Raw genomic sequence first — 25,242 nt, 5'->3', positions numbered from 1 at the left:
ATAAAAGAAAGGGATTTTGCTGGTTTACATGAATTGTTTTAGAATTTCTTATTTTTTTATTTTTTGACAAAATGACTCAAATTCTGTGTGTGTGTTTTAAATGTATTTAGAAAATAAGCCAATTTAATTGGCTATTTATTAGTATTTCTTTTTTTTTTTTTTTTTAAGCAAAATGACCCAATTTTATGGGTCGTTTTTTTTTCTTTTACAAAATGACCCAACTTTATGGATTGTTTTTCTACAAAAAAAAGGTATGTTTTTTTTATTAACAAAATGACCCAATTTTATAGGCTGTTTTTTGTAATATTTATTTATAGATTTTTTTTTAAAAACAAAATTATACAATTTTTGTATATATAAAAAAAAAAAAAGACATTTGGGTCAAAACGGATTGTTCCTCTTTGACCCAAACTGGGTTATTTTTGATCCAAGTGTTTTTAGAGCTTAAAGACTGCATTCTCTTTTTCATCCTAAGATTATCATTAATTGTTTTGGAATTTCTTATTTCCTACTTTTCATATGGAGAAAAAAAAAAGTTTCCAAAAGCAAACAACTTTGAATTGAAACACAGGTTTCATGGTACAGTACATAGTGAGAAATTTTAGTAATTGTGCCTTTGTGCAAAAAATAAAATACCTACTATTCAGAATTGTAGCCATTATACACACAAGAAGTGGCTTGATCAAATTTCTTCTTTTGTTCGTTCAATAAACAATGTTTAGGTGGCAGCAGAAATTGTTCCCTACCTTCTCCATATCCCCCAGAGTGATGGGTTGCGTCTGATAGCGGGCGTTGTTCCTACGATGGCGTGTGTCCCCCCTGGTGCGGGTCACTCTGGTGGGTGGCTGAGCCAGCCGGTTAAACAGCGCCATCTTCTCCGCCAGGCTGAGTGTGCAGAGGTCAGGCTCCTCCTGGGCCTGGACTTTCTCCTCCATTGGGGCGACCTGCTTGCAGTTGTGAGTCTCTTGTGTGAGCGGTGTGAGCTGAGCCTCTGGCGCCTGCTCCCGGGCGGCGGTGTTGTGATGCGATGATGCCTGCAGACTGCGGGGAGGATGACGTCCAGGAAATAGAAAGGAAATACTTAGATGTGGTCATCGCAGGCAATCGAACAAGATGCGCGGTAGATACTGTATGTGTCGAGGTGATTTGTGTTGCAGTGCTGTTTCTTAATTCAATGGTGATGAAATCTGGCAATACATGCAGTGAGTCATCTCCACAATTTTAGAATCTGTCACACTGTCGTAGGGATGGGCAACTGGAGGCACGGCATCTTGATTAAGATTAAAAAATACTTTTTTTTTTTTTTTAAATGTAACAAAACCCAACATTTCTTCAAAAAACACTGATAAACATTTAATATGCTTTCCACAAAGAATAGAGGGAAACTAATCCTAGAAAAGCAGGGAAAATCCAAAACGGAAAATCTGCTGAACTGCCAATAAAACGGGATTTTGTATAGTCTTTAAATGGTAATATTACCAATCACCACTAGATGGCAGACATGACTTAGTTGCACTTAGAACTAAGTCTTTTACTGCTCAATACTACAAAGCATGTAAGCTTAATATTTTTTGGTAGATTTGGAATGATATGCAAGACAAACATAGTACCTAAATAAAGTTAACATTTGGAGTTAGTAAATATTTCTGGGGGGGAAAAATGCACAAAATTAGTACCAATTAATGCAAGTTTCTTTTTCAACAGTCCTTGAATTGTAATTTGTTATGTGAGAGCCCTTTGCACTGGAAATAAATATACAGTAGGGTTATTTTATTGTTAGCTTAAAACCCTTTGTTGTTGGTTTAGATCGTGGATGCATTGAGAAAGCTATCATCAAAAAATTAAATCTATTAAGAGCACATATTTTTCATCTACGCTCGTATTTTATCCACATCTAGGATAACATTTTAGTCATACATCTAGTTAAGAAGTTCCTGTGTGTTCTCCCAGGAGCACGAACTAAAAAAATGTGGCCCATCTCAAACATTTAAGTTGCCCACACTTGCACTAAGTAGCAACACACAATTCCACAGAAGGGCAGCAAAACCTAAAAATCATGCTATGAATTTCCACACACACAAAAAAAGTCAAGCAATTAGTAAATAATCATGGAGTCACACATTGGCAGTCGGGTGCGAGCGTCGGTGCACACACGTCCAGGATACCTGCTTGGAGGGAGGGCGCTGCAAACTAGGGTGGGGCTAGAGACGTGAGCTACAGCTGTGTGAACAGTCATAGTCTGTGGCACATGAGTGGGGACGCTACAGTAGTCCAGGACACGGACATACAGTGTAGTTCAACACACATTAACAACAGAAAAAACACAGGGCAGAAGGGTTTGAGAAAGAATTCACACACAATATTGGTTGTCAGTCCACACAACTGTACATTTCATTTGAAAATGTATAGGCGGCTCTTACAAATGAAATGTCGGAATGCAGTTTTAGGCAAATTGGGTCAGTGTACTCATTTTTGTTCATACTTCTATGATACTTGCATTGCATGACACACGGAGCGAGTAATGTTTATGCTGTGACTGCTCATGTGGCACAGCTTAAATAATTAAAAAAAAAAAAAAAGTACACAGTGCATTGCGAAAGTATTAGCCCCCTTTGAACTTTTGCCGCATTTCAGGCTTCAAAGATATAAAATTAGATTAAAAACACCATGTGGGACGAAAATGATCATATTTTCAACCGTTTCTACAAATAACTTAAAATTAGGGTGTGTGAAATTACTCACCACCTTTTCTCTCAGTGCAGCCAACTGAATACAGAAGTTCCTTGATTTTTTAAATGATCAAATGTTGACCTAAATGACTCAGGGTGATAAACCTCTGTCTCGTTTAAAATATTGCAAAATTTCCTTCATGATTGTGTCTTACTTTGTGTTGATTCTTCACAAAAAAGCTAAAGACAATGAAAAGTTCAAGGGGGGGGGGGGACTAATACTTTTGCATGGTGCTGTACATCGACTCAGGCAATATTTCTTCAAACATTTTCTTGGTAAACAGTTTTTGTTTGTGAACTGAGATTCCGCCGTAACAAAATTCCACAATGTCAGACTTCTCCTTTAACTCATTCACTCCCAGCCATTTTCACTGAAGCAACCCCCTTCGCTCCCAGATGTTTAATTGGATTTTGACCGTTTTTGCAAGGCCCGCAGAATATTGTGTTCTATTGCTATAAAAACATGGAACCTACCAAAAGAAAGATTAGAGACTCTTCTTTCAACGGGGGAAAAAAAAGTATATTGTGTCCGTTTCCGTTTTGTAGTAATTAGCATTAGAATACAGCTAAATTTCATCATCATTCACAAATCTGTTTAAAACACTGGGGAAATTAAATTTTTTATACATTTTTGGGAGCAAATGAGTTAACATCATCGTGTGGCAATAACTTACGTGGTGGCGATGACCACCTCCTCGGTGGTAACTGGCTGAGTTCTGGATCGATCCTGAGTCCGCCTCAGCCTCCGGTCCACTGCAGCATTCCTTGAGCGCGGTTTACCCGATGCAATGTTTTTCTCCAGTTCCTGATGATTGGAATAAGAGTGTTGCATGATGATCAACCAATTGTTATGTTATTTTCTACGGGAAATGTTTCCATGCAAAGTGACGTGACGAGTGAATTGGAAACAACTAGACAACAATGAAAGATTGATCACATGAAATGTCAGAATTGTTTAGAAATAAGAGTCCAGAGACTACACAGAATGCTTGAGGCCAATTTCACACTCATGCAGAAGGGAATGCTTGTTCTATTGCAAAGTTCCACGATGATCCAAAGAATGCAGTGAAAACAAAATCAATATTTTCCAGTTAGTTAGGTTCAGTATAGTCAGCCAGAGAGTGAAAATCAGCTTTTGATTAGGAGCGCACCCACTGAGCTAAAAGTTTGGATCAGTCGCATAAAAGCACATAAAATGTCAACGATGGAAGAGGTCACACAGGTAGAAAATGAAGCTCACCCTGAAGAGCGAACGCTTGGCCGCTACGCTCAGTTTGGCCCGTTCATCGAGCTTCTCGTCATCAGCTACACACACACACATGCACAAAATGGGAGGAGACAGAAAACTTCAGTCTTGTGATAGCCCATCTGAATAAAAATGTTTTTGAACTTTCAGTGAGTGGAGAGTTCAGTGAGTGGACTTTTGGAGAGCCAAGTCTATGTGTAACAAAAATTTATTTGATGAGAAACTTAGCTTACCGGTATGAGTAACCAGTGCCAAGTTAATTATGTTTTTTTTTTTTTTTTAATTGATCTTCAAATATCACTATACTAAGCTGCACAAATAAAAATAGTGCATAAGAATCTTTCTGGGACTTCTTTTCCTATTTGAATACCATTTTGACCCTTAACTCATTCACTCCCAGCCATTTTCACTGAAGCAACCCCCTTCGCTCTCGGCTGTTTTACTGGCTTTTGACTGATTTTGCGAGGCCCACAGAATATTGTGTCCTATTGCTATAAAAACATGGAACCTACCAAAAGAAAGATTAGAGTCTCTTCTTTCATCAGGAAAAAAAAAAAAGTATATTTCTATCAGTTTCAGTTTTTGCAGCAATTAGCTTTAGAATATGGCTAAGTTTCATCATTATTCACAAATCTGTTTCGAACTGTGGGGAAATAATCTAGTTTGCAAGATGGTCCTGGTTGATCTTTTACTCTCCTGCCACCTGTTGGCCGTTTTTGTAATTACTACCATTTCTTCACCCGTTCTCTTGCAGTTGCATCAAAGCCTTCAGTATGCACTAGCATATAAAAAAATATATATATATATATATATATATAAACAAAAAAAAAACATTAAAAAACGTATAAATATGTCTTTGGGACAATTTAAAACATTTAAAATAGAATTTATTTATAGGTTTTTTGGGGAGCAAATGAGTTAAAGGCCAATATAAACTCTGCAGACCCAGACACATTAGCATTAGCTTAAGATTTTAACAGATACAATTTAAAAAACAAATCTACATGTAAAAGTATTGTTTCAAAATTGTAGTCTTAAAACAACAACAACTTCATTTAAACAATTCTGGGACTTGTATCCTCATCATACTTTCCTGGCCAATCGAGACATACACATTTGCACCTCACACCTCATCTGCTTTTAAGGGTACCAAGATTTGGATTTATTGTCGTTTATAGCACAGTGGCCCTCGCCTTTTTCTATACTGACTCAAAAGGGGGCAGAGAGTGCAACTGTCAATCAAAGTAAATATTTGTTGGATGATGTCATGTCACATATCCTTCAGAGTGTTTGCTCGCGCCACTCACACCTGTCTCACGCTGCATACACTCAACAGTGAGTCCAGTCACTTATTCTGAGGTTTCCAAGCGACAAAGATTTGCAAAGTTAGAAAAACAACAATTGTATAAATATCATTTGAAGCGGTTTATACTAAAGCTTCATATTAGGTTGAAATATTTATAATATATTGGTTCCATTGTCAACCCAATGTCACAGACAATTCTATCTTCCAGTTTGGCCAACACAAATACAGTAATAGTTTCTTACCTTCATTGGAAGCCAGCTCAGTGCTCACACAGGACCTTCAAAAAGTAGAAAAAGAAAATCAGTCAAATCAGCAAGACATCCATGCAGATGAAACAAAATGGCGGCGAGCTGTTAGGGGAAAAAAACTGAGCACTCTCGACACAGGACGAGAAGCATTTTGGTGAGAAGCAGACAGTTATGGTATGCTGAAAATGTTATAGTGAGCGTTCCGAGACCAGTAAAGCAAAGTAAGCTGGCGAATTAGGCTGCATTACAGACGTCGGTTCACTTTCACGGGTCCCGGGCAGACCACCAACAAAGGACAATTCATGCTTTCCTTGTATGTTCATATGTAATGAGGCCCAATTGAAACAACCTTTGACCTTTAATCATTGTTTGTTGTTAAGGGGAAGGGGTTATTCATACTCCATGTTTACTGCCATGAAATGTGGCATGTGACAATCTGGCTCATGTGATTATGGATTTGCTGCTAATTGTTTTACTATAAAAGCAACAAAAAAAACCTGTTAAGATTTCTCCCACATGCACGTTCACAAATTTTGCAGTTGTTCCTGCAAGGCCATGCATCCAAAGCGGTACCTATCCGTCTCCTGGCGCTCAGAAGTGGTGATGGGCTGTGTCCTAAACCTCTCTGATGTCTTTCTACACTCCCCCGGATTGATATACTGAAGGGGTCTGCGGCCCCAGCGAGAGGCCCTGAGGCCTGCTTGGCCCTCATCCCCCTTCACTGCATCACTGGGGGCCACCCGCACAGGAGAGGGCGCAAAAGTACCCAAAGGAAAGAAAATATAGCGTGTGAGGGAGAGAGAAAGTGGCGAGTAGCGACAATTTGTTCAAATGATGCACACTCATAAATTAGGAATGACATTAAGCACATGCATGTGTTAGTTTTAAGGGAAAGTCAACCTCACCCCCAATTTTTTTTTTTAAATATGGTATTCTGGTTTATATTGTGTTAGTAGAATATGAGTTAAACAGCAAAATCCAGCCATTTTTATCCATCTCAGGGCGCGGCCATTTTGTCACTTGCTGTCGACTGAAAATAACATCAATGTTGCTCAGGTCTCAGGTTACAACCAATCACAGCTCAGCTTCACAAAACAGGTTGCCTGAGCAACATTGTCATCTTCAGTCGACAGCAAGTGGCAAAATGGCCGCCACCTGAGATGGATAAAAATGGCTGGATTTTGCTGCTTAACTCATTCATATTCCACAAATGTAATATTAATCAGAATGTCATGTTTAGACTAGTGAGGTCACATAACATTGTCAAGAAATGTTTAAGGTTGACTTTCACTTTAAGAGTACAAATATTTATTGTACATAGATACAATTTATGCAGCTAATAAAAAGACACATCAAAAGCAGGCGTAGTGTTAGATGACTTGGGCATGAGTGTATTTTGTACAGAAAAGGAAGTGGCCAATGTCACGGCACCAGATTGAGTTGCTTGTTAATCAATGAGCAGCAGTTGATGTAAGCTAACAAGCGCAAGCGTGAGGTCCACAGCTAGCTCGTTGCTAAAAATGTCCACCTACAGTTCGGCTCTGCGTCTGCTTGGAGGAGTGATGGCGCTTTCCATGTAAGAATTTCTGAGCTGGGCCACAGACGCACGGTTGTCGTGGTGACTCTCTGCGCTACTTTTCTTGAGCTCCTGACGATGACGCAAGCTCCTAAGACTTTGCTCTCGATCGCCGGGATCTGCTGAAGCGGGGATGGCGCCACCTCCTGGCCGTAACTGTGCTGCCTTAGGTTGGATGTGAGACGCCGAGACACCTTTGTGGACATAAAAGGCCTTTTCACGCCCTCTGGATCTGCTGCTGGCTTCTTGTTGAAGGCTGGTTTGCTCTGTGTGTGTGGAGGGCTCAAATGTTTCCCATCTCGCTCTGCCTCTGTGACCTCGTCTTGCAGGATCTTCAATCTCAGTACGCATTTTGTAGGCCCTCATCTCTTCGTCTCCTCTTCCTCTATGCGTGTCCTCGGTGCTCCTCTCCCTGCGTCGGATCTCCGAGGGTAGTACTGCTTTTCTGCTACGTAGGAGGCCCTCTGACCTAATGCCGCCCGTTTGCTCACTTTCTTCGTCTGGGAGCTGCTCCGCTCTGGAAGGAGCGCCAGAGGTCATGGACAGATAACTGGGATAACCGGCAAGCTCTGATCCCGCTTGCGGGTGATGGTGAGGGTGGTTCTGCTGGAGAACTGTTGTGTCGGTGTTGTATCGCGCAGACGGCTGGTGCTGAAATTGTCTGCGGTATGTCGGCGCCTCCGCGACCGTTCCCGGCTCTGGGCTTCTCTGGCGACCGTCTTCCTTCGCAAGCCTCTCCCTAACTCTAATTCTTCAGGGAGACAAAGAGCTTGTTAATATTTGCGCCATTAGACCATGTGTAACAAACGACAAGCCAAAGTCCAATGTTTAAAAAAAAAAGAAAAAAAAAAGAGATTTGGTTTGATTAGGAAGGGGTATGAAATCACTAATGTTAATTAACAATTCTTGCTTTGGTGAAATACTTTTTTACATTTTTTTTTATTATCAACCAACTAAATCAATTTGAACCATTTGATTCGCAAGCTTGTTTTTAATGTTGGGTTTAACAACCTTATAGTTGGTGAGATAAAATTCTCTTCTTTTAGGAATGGGACGTTTGGTACTAAGGCTAAAAAGTCGACCATAAAAAGAGACCGATATACATTTTTGAGTCCCAAAGCTTCATCCGCATGATGTTATGGCATCAACGCAGACATTTCCAGTCTACATATACACATACAGTAAAACTACATTGTACTGTACAAGCAATTAACTTTTCCATGTCAGGGGTCTCCACGACGGTGATAATTGGCACAGTTTGGGCAAATCCAACCAATTACTCGATTATTCAATGCGATAATGGATTCTAAAAAATAGGAATGAGAAAGAAGTATCGGTGTTGGACTTTTGCCCTTTTGTGGCCGTTTTATGTTGAAGAATTAGAAAAGCAGAACATTTCCACTGATTTCATACGATTTTAAGGGAAAAAAATGCCATAGGTCTTTCTTTAAAATGATCTGTCCTTATTTTGGGGAAATTTTATATATTAAAAGTACTAGTGGTATCGGACTTAGTATCAGTGACTAAAGAGTTGAGTACTAGTATTGGTCTGAAAACAAGTGGTATTGAACATCCCTTAAGAAAACATTTAAGCATCAGATTTCAGTTCTAAATTAAATGATTATAACTAAACCACAACAGTAACACATACAATAACGTAAAATATTAGCAGAGTATTAGAAAAGAGATGCAACTCTGCTCCTTTTTCCATCAGATGTTTTTGATGAAAAATGCAAAGTGGGATTTTTTTTTTTTTTTTTTTTTTAAGAAATCCATAGCTTCACTTGTGAAGGTGAATCTGTTAATTGCCAACACAAATCATCACTCAACAATGCATTGACCCTGAAACGACTCAGCAATATCACAGTTGGTTAAGAGGTTGTATGTTATTATGTCATATGGTACAGCCCCCTTCAATGTGTTTCAGTCAGGGGGATTCAACTGTTTACACCCGAATGAGGTTGAGAATGAAGTTATTATCTTAGGAACGGGGACTGAAACTCGGGACGGTGAGGATGATGACGATGGGGCCAACTGGTTGTCAAAGCTCAAAAGCAGAGATTCTTAGGTGTCAGCTGATCCGCTGGGGATCCTAAACTACATATCCACTTTTTTACAAAAAAAAAAAAAAAAAGAAAAGAAAAAGGAGTTGTTCAAAGAAGTAGAGCTAGGTCCTATACTGACAGTTTTAGAATCACAGCTCTTAAGGATTGATGGGAAAGGAGCATGAGGGTGATTTTGGGGGGGAGACAACCAGCTTTGGTGTACCTCGAGGGCCAGTTGATTAAGGTGTGGGTGTCGCCATCAGCGTCAGTCTCGAGGAACCAATCAGTGCACAGTTTTGCCCTTGTACTGTACCATTGAAGGGAAATACTGTATGTGAGAGCCTTGGCAACAAATAGGATTCCTACTTGTTCCCCCCACAGAAAATAATAAAAAAAACGAAAGTAGTAATAATGAAAGTAAATATTTGGTTGTTCTTCTGAACAAGCAGCAACTTCCATTCTTCTAGGATGACTTAATATTATAGTGTCAAACAAACAGAGGTGCCAAATCCAGGTCCAGAAAGTAAAAACCCTGCCACAGTTTGGCTTTAGCCTAAGGTGCTAGTTAGCTAGCTCCTTAGCAAGCTTCCATGGTGCTCGTTTACCTGCTAGCTAGCTAAAGCCAAACTGTGGCAGTGTTTTTACTTTCTGGACCTGGATTTGCCACCTCTGGTGCAAAAGGGCACACCCCATGCAAGAACTTGACCCAGATAGATATTCCCGTACAAAAGATAAAAGCACTACATTTGTCAAAAGATTTAATAAATAAATTTTTTAAAAACCCAAAGTGGCGTAACTCCACTACAAAGCCAATATCGCTATTACAACAGCGTGGTCAGTTTCTCAATATGTCATATTTTCATATTTTGTCATGGTGTCAACTAGAAGAGGGCTCAGTAGCAAATAGGGCTGTGCAATTCATTGAAATGCAATTACAATTTCAATTATTAAACTCCACAAATACATAATCTGCATAATCGTTTAAAAAAAAGGATTATTAATACAAATTTTGAGTTGTTTAAATGTATACATTTGCACCTTTTTATTTTAAAATGACTACTTTAATACATCTTCCAAAGTAAGTACAAAAGGAACTTTGTCTTAATATTTTTTACATGTACCAAAAAATCAAAAACAAATGATTACCCTAATCGTGATTTCAATTATTACCAAATTAATCGTGATTGATATCATGGGAATGTGCCAAAAATAGATCACTTTAAGTTTGCAATAAAAATAAAACAATAATTTGAACTTTAATTCAATACTAAGAATCCATGGACAACCTGCAAATCGAAAAAAGCCCCCCCCAAAAAATAAAAAAATTCTAGACAAAATAGGCTGAGAAGGGAAAAGAAAGACCAAACGCGTACTCACCCATGTCGGTTGAGTATATTATGAGCCTGCTGCTCAATAAAGAGGTCGCCAGGTGACGCCCCGTGTTTAGGTGACGGGAGAGAAGGCCGCCTGCTCATCTTGGGTGAGCTTGGCGGCACGCCTGCGGCTACGTAGTCCTTAGCGGGCACCCTGGCACTAGATGACAATGATGTAACATCCATGTAAGTGGACGGCTCGGCAGCAGCTGCTCTGCGTTGATTCTCCAGGTTCATGAGTCGCTCCCTCTCTGAGAACGAGTCGACTCTGCTTCGACTCGTTTCAAAGCCGGTCTCGGAATGGGCGTGTTGGGGCGCACTTTGCCCTCTCCTCGGGCTACTGGCGGAACCGTAGGAATTCATAGTGACGTCGCCCTCTTCATCCGGGACAAACTCCCCTTTGTTACGCCTCTCGGAACCCTCGGACTCTTTCGGAGTACGAGTGTACCGGGATGGATGGTCCATGTCTGGCTCCTGGTCCAAAGAGATGCCATAGCGCTCAGCTAGCTGCCGACGCCGCTCCGCCTTGTAGCGGGCAATTCGCTCAGCTTTGGACTCTAGCTCGGGAGCACCTCTGGTGGATGATGATGAACTATAGACGTGATCAGTGTGATTGGAGGATTTGGGATCCTTTCTGGACCGTCGCTCAGGAACCATCGGTTGCATATCTGGATTTTCGAACCCTTCCATTCCATACCTTTGCACTGTAACTACAACAGACACAAGTGAGGTTTTTTCTGTTTGCCAACAACTAAGTTCTGTGTCATTGAAGAATCTTACCACCACATGGCTCGCAAGGGTCAGAACCTCTTGTGTATCGTGGTGTATCTTCTTCCAGAAGTCGGTTGGCCACCAAGTTGGGCAGGAGAGATGGATGCACCTCGCCCTCGATGCCTTCCAATCGCCGAGCGATACGTTCCTTTCTAAGCACATGGACAGGAGGGGTGTTCATCATCATCATCATCATCATCATCAGATTCAATAGCTAGCACAATCAGGTCTATATCTCACCTGTTCATTTCCCAGTCACTCGTGCTCGTGGTAATGCCTTCAAATCGTTTCCTCAACTCAGAGACTTAAAAAGAAATTGGGGGGTGGGGGGGGGACGCAGCAATGCAGTCAGCTAATCTCAATCTTCAAGTTAATATATCACACAAAAGATCGTTTGTGTCGCTTCGTAAAATTTAATGTAAATCGAGTTGTCAATGAAAAGTGAACTCTTGATTACAGGGCCAGATTGTAAACACTTAAGGGTTACCAGTACACCCGCATCTGATTACACCATTACAGGATATTCATAGACCAGCACATGACCAGGTCACAATGGATTTGTATTTCGATTCAAATATAATATTAGGGTTCAGTTACTATAAAATAATTGTTTTTGCTCTTATAATATGACCGAAAAACATGTGAGTGTTGACAATCATTTCAGCATAAACACAATTACATACCTTTGCTGAGATTAGCAGAGAGACTAACATCTATATCTTTGGTGACTTTAATTGGGTCGCCTTTTTCGTCGAAAGAGAATTCTTTTTGGAAGCTGAGGGTTAAAGAAAAAGTAGTATTATTGTCTATAGAAACAGGAATAATGTTGAAAAAAAAACTTTATGCAAATACTGTAGCTGCAAATGGAGTGCTAAATTAAAGGGATACTTGACTCATTGAGCCATTTTAGCTCAATGAGTCAAGTATCCCTTTAACCTTGGTTTGATCAACAATTCATATAAAACTGCTTGAGGCAGCATAATTTCGAATGATGACTTTGTTCATTTTTATTAAATTATCAAGACATTTTGTTTTGGACCGGGTCCTTTCAGCAAGGATTTTGAATTATGATATGGTTCTAAACCCTTCAATCTTAAACAGATACATAATAAATCGCTCTTCAGTTATTTGGGATTTGATTTAAAACCGCAAAAGATGTGATCCAGATGTGAAGAATAAAAAAAAAACAGAACTGTGTGTGAGTTTTTGTCCCTTTCAGAAACCACAGAGTTGTTACCTCATACATAAAAACGACAACTCCTTTGACCGCTAGATTCACAATTTTGTCAAGTGAAGGCTTCTTTCCCACATTTGTGTTAGCTGCAGAGATAACCTAACAGTATGAAGGCTATGTGTAGGCTAGGTGGAGTATTTGACAGCTTGCCAGCATGCTGAGCAGTGCTGCTAATGCTCTAGTCCAGTAGGACTGTACTACTCTAGCAAGCTACAGCTGCTACATTCATGTAACTCATAGGTCTGCAACCTGCAGCTCTGGGGCTACATGTGGTTCTTTAGTCCCTCTCCCTGTGGCCCAGTAGATCTCTTAAAAAAAATTTTTAAAAATTAAAAAAAAAAAAAAACATTTATTTTTTAGATAAAATATTTCAATAATTTGATGATTCAGATTAAAAAATGAATACAATTTTAAAACGCCACAGTCCAAATTTTAAAGTTGTCAGAAAAAGAGACAAAAAGGTAGAGGAAAGTCTTAAAAATTACCTAAAATTTTCTAAAAAAGTGACCATAAAATGCATAAAAAAGAAGAAGAAAAGAAAACCACCATAAAATTGCAAATTACAGATTTGAATAAAAAAAGGCAGAAAATAAAATGTTCAAAAAGTAACCATAAAAAGTCCAAAAACAAATGAAAAAAAAATAACTATAAAATATCCAGAAACAAAAGAAGAAATCCCCAAAAATATCAAAAAATGACCACACACACAAAAAAACGTCACCAAAAATGTCAGAAAAATTATAGCAAATAAGCCATAAAAAAGTCCCCAAAAAAGGAGACAGAAAATTACCATATGTCCATAAAATTGCCCCAAAATGTCAGAAGTTTGACAGAAAGGCAGCAAAGTCTGAAAATGTATGAAAAACTAAGTCTGGCAAAATAAGAAAAGAAAAAAAGGAAGATGAAAGGTAGAAGAAAATGAATCTCCTTGCATTGAATATTGAATGCTATTTTTCTGTTATGGTGCATCTCTAATTAACTCTTTGGCCCCAAGTTACGTTAGACTAACACTAACACACTGTTTTCTTCATTACAATATTCAAATGTTTTGTGACTACAGACAGATTTTCTAAATTATTTATTTGACCCAAAATGTCTCTCTCCACAGTAAAGGTTGCTGACCCCCTGACTTAACTGGACATTTACACTGGGTCTATTTGTGGTTTACCTGCTGCTGTCTTTTGCTTTTCAGAACTCCCCAAAAATGTGCTAAATATGTTAGTATCACTTTTATCCAGGTCCAAATGATCTTGAGAAGATTTTCATTATAATCCTCATCATGGCCATGCTTCTTTTTTTTTCTTAATGGAGCAAGTCGTTTTGAAAACCAAGCAAATCTGACATCAAGCAGGATCACAGAAGCGACTTTCTATCCATTTAACATAACTGGCGTACTGACAGAATCAACATCCATGTCATACAGCTACTGTCTATGCGTAGATGTTTGGTTTAGTTTGTGCCGGAAGTAAAAAAAAAAAAGGCCCAAAATCTTAAGTTCTTATCTTACCTTAGAGCTCTCCTCTGAAGCAATTTGGGATTTCCAAGTGTAGCAGGGCTGTCACTTGTGAGTCCTGAGGACAGAGGAGAGACATACTTCACAATCATTGACCTCTTTGTACCATCGTGCGACTTATTATGAAACAACTAGCTTGAGTATGTGCTGGCTCTTTAAAGGACCACACATGAGTGGACTTCCAGAGACAAAATGCATTATATGGAAAACAAGCCAACATTTCCAGTACCCAGAGATACAGAAGCCATTACTGAATTACATCACTGCTTGCTTCTATATCTTAAGTATGTGTGTGTGTGTGTGTATGATGTCATGGCTCCTGTCTTTTTAGTAACAGCTGGTGTGTCACAGGCACGTCAAGGTTGCTGTGCAGTACAGGCTGGGACAATGCCAGAGAGAGTCAAGCACATCAATGTTTCTGGGCGAGTGGGCGGTACAAACAGCATGAAAAATGGAAGACAGCCCAAGGAGAAATGACCAACCTCACACACGCTGTTTCGACACCGTGTAATAAAACTCCACTGGACAAACAGAGCACAAAAAAATAATAATACTAAAATCAAGACAAAGTTTACCCTTATTTTGTTGGAATCCTAGGAACTGAGAGTTGCTTGATCCAGGCAACTTCATGAGAAACATGTGGCCTTACTCCATCCCCTCAGAGTTCACTTGAGGGCTGAGTCATACCCTGGCTTCACTCTGCTCCACCCAAAACCTTTCCCTTGAAGACTGCTCACCCCTAACACCCACCCCGCCATCACACCAATCTCTTATCAGTTGGTCCCATTATGTATGTTAAGGTTGATGCTTAAAATCAGTCCCACACTCTAAAAACAGTTGGGTCAAAAGTAACCCAATTATGGATAAAAAAAAAAAAATGGACCGGTCCACTTTATGGGTCAATTCGACCTAACTTTGAGTCAAGAAATGGGTCTGTTTTGTAGTGTAAAACAACTCATAAATATTGGTCAGATCCTTTACTTGGGTCAAAAAAAAAAATCAGGTCAACACAGAAAGTTGGGTCAAAAATAACCCAAATATGGGTCAAGAATTGACTGATCCTCTAACATGGGTCAATCTGACCCAACTTTGAGTCAAGAAATTGTTCTTTTTTAGTGTAAAACAACTCAAATATTGGTCAGATCCTTTACTTGGGTCATTTTGTATAAAACAACCCAGAAAGTTGGGTCAAAAATAACCCAACTATACTAAAAAATGGACTGATCCTCTACATGGGTCAATTTGACCCAACTTTGAGTCAGGAAATGTTTTTTTTTTTGTGTAAAACAACTCAAATATTGGTCAGATCCTTTACTTGGGTCATTTTGTATAAAACAACCCAGAAAGTTGGGTCAAAAATAACCCAACTATACTAAAAAAATGGACTGATCCTCTACATGGGTCAATTTGACCCAACTTTGAGTCAGGAAATGTTTTTTTTTTGTGTAAAACAACTCAAATATTGGTCAGATCCTTTACTTGGGCAATTTTGTATAAAACAACTCGGAAATCATTTTGTATGAAACAACTCAGAAAGTTGGGTAAAATTGACCCATGTAGAGGATCGGTCCATTTTTGACCCAAACATTTGGGAAGAACGCAAGCTTATTCACAGAGGGCAGTGTGCCTGGTTGTGTTTGGGGAGGGTCAGCTATTGTTTTCAGCTGGTTGGAATATGGTCCACGCGGGACCTGTAAGAGCCAAGATAGCTGTGTTTTCAGTTGAGCAATCTAATGTTTGATTCAAAATACTTGTACCTATGAAAACTCACTCAAACAAGAAACTCAAAACAGTGTTGCATCAGATATTGATGAATGAATGTCTCTCCAAAACATGACTATAAATCTGTCATTAATGATACTTTGCTCAAAAGTAAAGTCATTAAAGTGTTTATTTTCTGGCTTTTAACATGATGTGGTTCACAATGAAAGAAGGCAAGAATGTTATTTTCATTCAACAACTGGCAGTAGTAGGACACATTAGGAAAAGATTTTTGGCAGCACCTACACTGGATATCCAACATATTTTGGACTGTAATTAAATCGACACTTCAAGTGTGACATATCTGATATGGCTTTGTTTACATTGACGGAACATGTAACCACCCACATTTATAAAATAAATCTAATGATGGCTGAAGTGTACTGAGGTGACTTTTCCTTTGAGTAAATGTATCAAACAAAAAGCAGACACTGATGTGATTTCTATCAGGTTGACGTCTTATACAAAATCCTGTAGGATTTCTCCCTCCGGGGCAGCCGTCTTGCTGCCTTTGTCAGGTCTACAAATACTTGAAACCTAAGCTGTATGAGCTTTACACCTAATGGAGCTTGTTTGGTGACATGTGGGCCATTAGATCCCACTTAACAATTCAATGGTAAAACTAGACACAAAACATAAAAACCTACATAATGATCAAAGACGTCGCTAAGCCTCTGATACAGACTGGAATGCGCCGCAACACTACGCCTGAAACAGCCTCGAAAGAATTATACTGGAATCCTTGAGTTTACACCGTATAAGACAAGATGATGTCATGTCACTGTCTGTTTTGAGTATCTAACTGTTTGGAGTCCAAATAATCAATTAAAAGACCAGCTGTTTATAAGGAAACCAAGTTGTCTCATTGAATGTGCCCGTTGCCAAATCTTGAGTGCCAATCTAACCACAAAGTGTAGCAAAACCTAAGAGCCAACAGGGGTCGAGCATATGTTCAAGGTGAGATATAGGATTAACTTTGACGCTTGGGATTACAGCGTCCAAAAGAAAATGTGTCATGCTTTAGCTGACTGCATTACATCACGCTGTCTGTCTGTGTGTGTGTGTGCACGTAGACGTCTACCATCCCAGCAATTACCCACATACTCAGTCTGCCCTCACCATTCATTGGGGGGGGGGGGGGGAAGCAACCTCAAATTGTGACTAAAGCCTTACTGAGAACAGCTTAGGAGGCAAAGCGTTACAAAACAGATGGGGAATCACAAACTGAGGCGAACAGTGAGATTTAACAAAAGGCTACACAATAAGCCAATTAGGCTTTCAATGCTAATAAGAATTAGAATAGCACTCCAATTTATTTTTATTTTTTTAAATATTATATTATATATTTTGCACAAATCTGCTTACTGATAATAAAAAAAAAGAAAAAAGTGATGAACATAACATCTATGGTAGAGGTAATGAGGACCAAGTACAGTGACCCAAAAAAAAGAAAAAAGAAAAGAAAAAGAAAAAAATTGGTCCCGAACTAGAAAACAGGCAGCAAAGAACATTGATGTTCAATCAACCTTGCATCAGGCATAAAAGCCTCAAACTGTGAGCAGCTTCTTGTGGATTGCAAGCTATTCCCACCTGGGGGAAGCAGGTCTCAACACTCAGTCTTCACTTGTGAAACATCACAAAGACGGGTGGTAATAAGAAGCAGGCGCGGATCGGGGGTCAGTCACCAGTGCAAAATCATTTGCACATACCAACGAAAGGTCACGTACTGGACTCTGTCACATACTGGAAATACATTAAGTATTAAAAGTTGTTCTTGAGTTGCATTTCCCCTTCGTGTAACATCCTGTTCTTTTATTGACATACTGTAAATGCTAACACAGCTAGCCATAGACTAGACCAGGGGTTCTCAAATGGGGGTACGTAAAAGGCACTCCAGGGGGTACATGAGATTTTAAAATACTTAAATAATGTAAATAATGTAAGATAGGGCCTTCTGTGCTGCTTCCCCAAGTCTGGAATACCCTCCCCGAGGGCACCACAATCTATTGACTGTTTGAAAAGAACTCTTAAGAAATTTGTTTTTAGCAGAACCTATGGTCCCCCCCTTATATGTTTTTTTTTTTTTAGAACTAAAAAAAAAAGCATTCCGTTTTCTTCTCTACCTGTAGCCCTTTGACATCTTGCAATGTAAAGGACATTATAAATAAAATGCATTATTATTATATATTAAAAAATTATATATATATATGTATATATATATATATATATATATATATATATATATATATATATATATATATATATATATATATATATATATATATATATATATATATATATATATATATATATATATACACACACACACACAAGTTCATAAAATGAATTTCATATTCATGAACTTGTGTGTGTGTGTGTGTATATATATATATATATATATATATATATACACATATACATATATATATACATATACACACACACACAAGTTCATAAAATGAATTTCATATTCAATAGGCAATTGAACTTCAATGTCCTAAAAACCCAGCATTTCCCCTATACCAGAATGGTTTGACCCAACTTGTCATATGCCAGCTAGAATCACCCATCTATCACTTGAAAACTTTATTTAAAATTCAGTTAATTATTTCCCTTTGAGAACAGAGCTTTGCTACACTATGATCCCAAAAGATGGCACTTTATGTTGTTAATAATCTGTATGTGCACAAATCATTATTTATAAATAAATTAATTATTCATTCTTTTTTATTTCCAAATAGTTCAAGAGACCACATAAATACAAATAGATTATATATATATATATATATATTATTATAATTTTTCTTCAATCAGAAATGTTTTGCGCTGGTTAGGGGGTACTTGGCTGAAAAAAATATTTCACAGGGGGGTACACCACTATATATATAAAAAAAAAAAAGTTAAGAACCACTGGACTAGACTATCAGTATGCAGTGAACTAAGCAGACTTTATATTATAAACTTCATAATATGGTGATATTGTGCAAAACCAAAAACCTTTCAGATATATGATTCAGCTTGATTCTAAGTAAATGTATCATGCTGAACCCTAGTGCATCCATAACACGTGACTGAAGTGCTGCATTGGCAGGTCCGGTGACACATTTGCCACTAAAGAGATTCCATTTTCATCTACACATTTGCTAAATTTGACAAAGAAGGATATCCGGCTGTTGGTTAAATAGAATTAGCAGTTAATGAGAACACTATGTCTTAATTTGTGCAAACATAATTCCAATAATAATTTATCTTATTTCATTTGTCATGAAGATGCATTACATAAGCCGTAACAGAATCACTAACAAGAATATAAGCTTTTTTTGAGACCAGGTGTATGCACAAGCCTCCCTCGAACAAAAAGACCATGCATAGTTAAGAGTCCTTTATCTCTGCTCGGCTGTCCTTGGAGGCTACAGCTACAGTGCAATGACAGCTGGCTGGAAAGAAGGACATTGAGCAGAGAGGAAGCAGGTCTGCTGTGCATCACCTGACAACTCGGATGATCTTATCCACAAACTCCTCAATCCGAGTCATCTGTCACCAACTCCAAAACTGAACCCCAAACCTATGACCTGAGCTGTATAGAAACCAATCCTCTTACCTTCACTGCAAAACTTGACATGGCTCAGATAATTGGAAATCCACGGGTTCCGATACATTTTGACGAGAAAAAAAAAAAAAGTTGTTAGAGAGGGTGAATTTAAAAAAAGGAAAGCAATGCAGCTGCTCAAGAGGTGCTGCTGCGACAAAGCAATTTTTACAAAAGCTTTGGGACAGAGTGAGGGAGAGTGAGGGAGAGCGAGCGAGCGAATGAGGGAGAGAGAGAAAGAGAATGAAGTCAGGTAGCATTCAAGTCGGGGAGGGGAGAGCGCAGAATGGGAAAGGAGGATCCTGGTTAGTTTTCTCGCTACCCACTCAGGGTGCCCACCACCACAACAACATGCAAAGCTACAAGCTGTGCTCCACATGCTAAGCTCATTAACTAAGGCCCGATGACAGGCAGATCGCAGCAGAGCGGTTTGCGTAAGCCTCTCGGACACAGCGAAACAAAAAAAGATGAGTGCGTGAGCGAGAGGCAAGGAAAGTTGGGAGTGTCCGAGGAGAGTACTGCTTTCCAAATCCTTGGCTCCGAAACACCAGCGGGATGCCAAAGAAACCCGTGCTGAACATGAGGGGAAGGGGAGAGATGGGAGTAAACCAAAGTGAGCGGGATGAGAGGAAAGAGTAGAAATAACCCTCTCAGCCTGATGAGAAATTCCAGTGCGCGTCCAGCAGGAATTAAATAAAAAGGGACGGAGACAGGAAAGCAGATAAGACGAGACGCGCTGGAAAAAGGAAAATGTGCCCAAGTCAACCCAAGAAGAATACTAATGTAGAAGAGTCCTAGATGTAACTCAGTAACACAAATCCTACAGGTTGTATTTGGACGATATAAGATGATGCGACCATCCAATTTTTTTTTTACTTTCTGGTTCATGGACAACAAATTAAGGAACTTGGAACAGACGGAGAGGACTACCATTTGAAATCATTCATTGATTCAGCGTAGCAAGTTCATATTCTTACACCAAATTTGACACTCTTTCACAGTAAATGAGTTTTAGAAATGAGTTGGCTGGTATTGTTGTAATGTTACAGCAGGCTAGCTAGCTAGCTAACCAACAGCAAGCGCAATTACATATTGCCCGTGCGCTTTTCCCCTGCCACTTCTTCTGTTCATTGTCATGTGAAAGCAAGAGTCTATCCCAGTCAGTCCCAATTTGTAAGCCACATCAATAACAAAGAAGCACACAGCTCTCCTTTCTAAACCCTTAAAAAAGTCCTCCTCAAAGTACATGTTAACCACTAATTCCAATTCGACATCCCGATGCACTTCATAAACCCTTTTCCTATTAGGATTGTCGCATCTGTGACGGCCAAAAACAACACATGAACGCTTGCAGACATACACCCATATACGTCAGTGTGTCAATGATGCGCTTATCGTCGCATAGAGAAGGCCTCACAAGGAGCCTGGCATGGAGCCCAACGTGGTTATTCTGATGCTGACGGGAAAATAGTGCAGTGTATCTTATCTATCACCGGCATACACAGTAAACCTGTCAACATGTGGCAGGTCATTCATGGCTGCTGCTGAGATAATATATTAATCTCCGGGGACTGCTTGCGCATGTAAATGCAAACAATTTTAGGAGACAATTTGAAATAATATTTTTAGGATTTAATATACAGCCAATAGCAAACAGTCAAGGTTGAGAACTCTACAAGGGAAGACATCTTTAGGTCCGTTGAGATGAGATCATCGACGAGCATGTAAACACAGTTACACAGACTGATGCGCCAAACGCAAATACTCTATAATGCTATCATCACCTCTGCGCCTCGAACCACATAACACCTGTCTGCATGTACTGAATGTCTGTCTTACTCGTTGGTAATGTTTGTTTCTTTAACTCGTCTGTCATAAGATGAGATCAGCCTCGCAAAAAAAAAAAAAAAATCACCTGATGGTTTCTAACCTGTTATTAGCAACGATGAGGCTCGACTGCAAGGAATAGGCAAGACCTTACAGGTTACACTAATGATGCAATGCTTCTATAGGTCGGAAACATTGGTGGGGAATTGTAGGGTCAGTTCAAAAAATATAGGGAAATAGCTTAGAGAAGAAAAAAGGGGAAAGAAACCACAAAAGTGAATTTTTTTTTGTTTTTGTTTTTCCGTAAATGTTTCTAACCTAAAATTAAAGTCAGATAAAAGAGAGCAGAATAGGGCAAAGTGTCACTGACAAAGAAAGTGGTGAGGTGGATTCATTCCAGGATACAGTTAAGAGAAAAACTACAGTATAGCGAAAACCCGGTTCTAAGAGAGCATGAAACGGTCACTGGTCTTGGATTAAAGCAGACTGTCCACAATAATTTCCTCTGATGCTCAGATCATTTTGTGGTTACATTTGCATGCCAAGAGATACATTTATTACTTGCTCCAGACCTTTGTTCTTCCTTCTCTCTGCTATAAAGTTGAGTAAATGTGAAATTAAAATGGATGAATGAAAACCAGGATTGGAGGCATATGCTCAGGCATTCCTATGTGGCATTCAATTGTATATTATTCATAAACAATAAAGGCTTAGACTAAAATTGGTTGAAAATGTCCCCAAATAAAGTAGAGTTGCAAAAACCACGGCAATCAAACAATCTGGATTTTTCTTACATTCTACTATACAAGTTCATATAGCTAATGTATATTTTCATTAAAGTAGCAACCTTAATAAAAATATTTTCACAACTTTTCTGATGAAACAGATTTAAAATTAGTTGAATTGTACCTTTGCCATGGCCTGAGGGGGTCTGTATCATTTTTACTGGCACTAAGCAACTTTGAGGAGGATGGTAGGAACACTGCCACACAAAAAAACTACAAACGCGCTGACTGCTTTATGGAATACGTTACTTCCCCCTTTCCCCATTCGTTACAAAGACGGAAGTCAATTTGAATGTCGACGCACGATTACTGCTTTCCAGGCAGAAGCTACAAGGCAACGAAAAGTTTTGTCTGAAGAGACAAAAAAGAAAAAGGGAAGCTACCCATATAAAAGAACAGTCAAGGATCAAAATTGGCCCGGATTTTACTCGCTGGCGTGAGCTAAAAATAAAATAAACGATGCAACGCGCTTGTCCTCATGGGAAATGTGGTCTTCATCATATATAACATTACTGCTTTTGTCCATATGGTGTCACCATAATCAATGTAAAATGAAAGTTTCTTAGTGATGCTTTAACAACTGAACTGACAAAATAAAGTTTTTGGGTTTTGTTTTATACATTACCACAAGAGACCTTGATTCATTATTCATATCAACAAAGTTGGCCTACCATATCAAACCGTATCAGCTAATCACAATTGTGAACTTAAACAGTGCTGAGAGCCAGACAAGCATAACAGAGTTGTTCTTCTCCCGCTAATCACCTCCCCAGATGTTCAGTCAACTAAACAGGATGATTTCAGCCTGGACAAGCTCACATGTGCAGTCAGTCAGTATTAGATAAACACTTCCAGACAATTATTTTTGCCCTTAATACAACCTCTGGTGCTCAATGGCATCCCGGCAGGTCTGCTAGTAGTCACATTTAATGGCTGCATCACCTTCCTGATCCAAAAACTCATATTGGGGAGTGCACAGGAAGGAAGAAGTAACAACCGGGATGGTCTCCTAGACCTTTCCTTCGTGCCTTTCTTAATCCCACAGGAAAATTTACATATTTTCCACAACAGACCCTCAATCCAGATGAGTACATCCTTTGGAATGCATGGTCAGCACAATACATGGAAAATTTTAAATTTATTCATAAAGTTTGTGTACCACAATGTGTACCGCTCTTCGCACCCCAACACTTCTTCCATACCAAATACGATAGACCTCAAACTTCAACCCTCATAATCAAGCTCCCTATCACAAACCACCTCAAGCCCGAAATTTTCCATTCACACCACAAATAGACACACAAGGACAATGCTGACCTTCTGTGGCAGTTTTACAGTCTATTAACACACGGCAGTGCACACACCTCAGCATGACTTTCCTAAAATAAAGCAGATAAGCATTCTCAAGTTTGGATCGCGTCGACTCCAAGTCAAGTGCTTTAGAAGTCTAGCGATGGAATCTCATTGAAGGGCTAAGCATATAAACAAAAATAATAAACATGCACAGCGTGCGCTTCATTTTGACACTTAGTCCACATCTGGTCTTCGCTGCTCCAAATGCAGAATATGCGGTTGATTGCATTTGCCGGGGATTTGTTTCCATCGCTTAAGTGTCATGGACAGCTTCCCATTTGGAACCGCTAACCTGGAGGACAAGAACTCGCACTCTCTTTAAACATTTCTTCGTGTGAAGTGAACCGACAAAGGACAACAGCCATCAGAACAGTGAAATGTGACTGCAATGAGTGGAACCTCTGAAACTGCTAATAAAAGCAACCGTCACATGCCCAGAGATTTTCTGGCAAAGGCTATTGAATACTTTCCAAGGAAGTGCAAGCGCCATGCACAAAAGTGATTGGATGCATAATGTACAAGGCCTTACCTGCAGCTGAAGAAGCCTCTAACAGAGCTCAAATCTGAGGTCAATGACAGGGACAAACAGCTCCCTCAAAGCCTCAAAGGACTATTAGTGGCTCATCATAAATCACCACTAATTCGAGGGCTGGTTGGATTTAAATAAATGAAAAGACGTTGCAGCAAGGTAATTATGCACTTAAGACCACCACGTGAGGCTACCTAGATTAGGCCTTCTGACAAGACTTCAAATGTGACACCAAACATAAACTGCTTTGCAAGCAGCTAAGACAAAGAAGAGGGCCCGGTTGCTCTTGATAAGTCACTTTTGTTGAAAGATATTTTCACAAATAGTCATTTGGATTAGCAACAAAAAAAAAAACAGCCTCAATCTTTAAATGCATTGTTTTTCCAAAAAAAAGAACATTGCTACCAAATAGCCTTAATGCCATATTGATTCAATTCCTACATTTGTCCACACTTTTTTGTTTTTTATCCAGTTGCCCCATGGGGATAAATAAAGATTACTGACTCTGAAACTTAAATCAGATCGTCACCAAAATTGAATAGGTGGAAACAAGTTGGAAACGTTTGTGTAATTGTTGTGTGAAACCAATACAGTAGGTTGATCTAGCCCAAGCCCAACCTTTACAAGTCAAAAGAGCCATTTTAGGCCAAATAAATAACCAAAAATCTGTCTGGAGCCGCAAAACAGCGCTTTACATTTGCAGCAATTGGGGGTTCAGTATCTTCTTCAAGGATACTTCGACATGGTCACAATGGCATGGGATCGAACACACAACCTATGGTTTGGGAGATGACCACCATAGCCAAGAGCCAAGACGCCCTCCCTCATGTTTGCGCTATTTTTCATACATTTTTAGACTTTTCTACCTTTGTCAAATTTAAAAATAAAAAAAAATTGCTATCAATTTTCTAACATTTGGGCAATTTTATGGACATTTTATGGTAATTTTCTGCTTTTCGTCTTCCTCTTTGGACATTTTTAGATATTTTAACAAAAACTCTCATCTACCTTTTGTCTCTTTCTGGCAGCTTAAAAATCTGGACTTCGAATTTTTTTAAATATTTAATTATTCATTTTTTTATTAAATTATTGATTTCTTTAAATAATATTTTTATCTAAAATAAATAAATACATTTCTCCATTTTTTCTTTCTTTTAAAAAAAAAAAAGAGCAAATCATATGTTTGGCTATCTTCAAATAACGCAATTACAATGACGAAAAATTATCACATGTTTATTTCTGTCAACTCTGTCATTGTTTCTGATAAATCCATGTGTCCATTTTTCATACCTTGTCCAGAGTGACAGACTACAACCGTTGATCGCACAGCTGTGCTTTTTGCTGGGAATGCCCAGTG

General features: G+C 39.0%; 1 protein-coding gene across 12 annotated transcripts in view; it reads right to left on the bottom strand.

Annotated features, from left to right (window-relative positions):
* svila (supervillin a) overlaps positions 1 to 25,242 on the bottom strand; it is a 53,109-nt gene that overhangs the window by 19,819 nt on the left and 8,048 nt on the right. For 3 of the 12 annotated variants that reach the window (XM_077554491.1, XM_077554490.1, XM_077554489.1), the window contains exons 1-11: positions 19,404 to 19,806; positions 14,036 to 14,099; positions 11,978 to 12,069; positions 11,535 to 11,598; positions 11,304 to 11,446; positions 10,528 to 11,233; positions 7,062 to 7,856; positions 5,524 to 5,558; positions 3,970 to 4,034; positions 3,404 to 3,534; positions 747 to 1,041 (exon numbers count right to left, since the gene is read on the bottom strand). In XM_077554491.1, coding sequence (XP_077410617.1) covers positions 747 to 1,041; positions 3,404 to 3,534; positions 3,970 to 4,034; positions 5,524 to 5,558; positions 7,062 to 7,856; positions 10,528 to 11,233; positions 11,304 to 11,446; positions 11,535 to 11,598; positions 11,978 to 12,069; positions 14,036 to 14,099; positions 19,404 to 19,770 — 2,757 coding nt within the window. In that variant the 5' untranslated portion in view covers positions 19,771 to 19,806. Of the gene's footprint in view, positions 1 to 746; positions 1,042 to 3,403; positions 3,535 to 3,969; positions 4,035 to 5,523; positions 5,559 to 7,061; positions 7,857 to 10,527; positions 11,234 to 11,303; positions 11,447 to 11,534; positions 11,599 to 11,977; positions 12,070 to 14,035; positions 14,100 to 19,403; positions 19,807 to 25,242 lie in introns of those variants that run through there. The other 9 variants (XM_077554488.1, XM_077554495.1, XM_077554494.1 and 6 more) reach the window with 6 other exon arrangements.

The sequence above is a fragment of the Vanacampus margaritifer genome, chromosome 20 (assembly GCF_051991255.1).
Source record: "Vanacampus margaritifer isolate UIUO_Vmar chromosome 20, RoL_Vmar_1.0, whole genome shotgun sequence".
In the NCBI taxonomy this organism is placed as follows: Eukaryota; Metazoa; Chordata; class Actinopteri; order Syngnathiformes; family Syngnathidae; genus Vanacampus; species Vanacampus margaritifer.
This window is presented reverse-complemented; position numbering and strand designations above follow the sequence as displayed.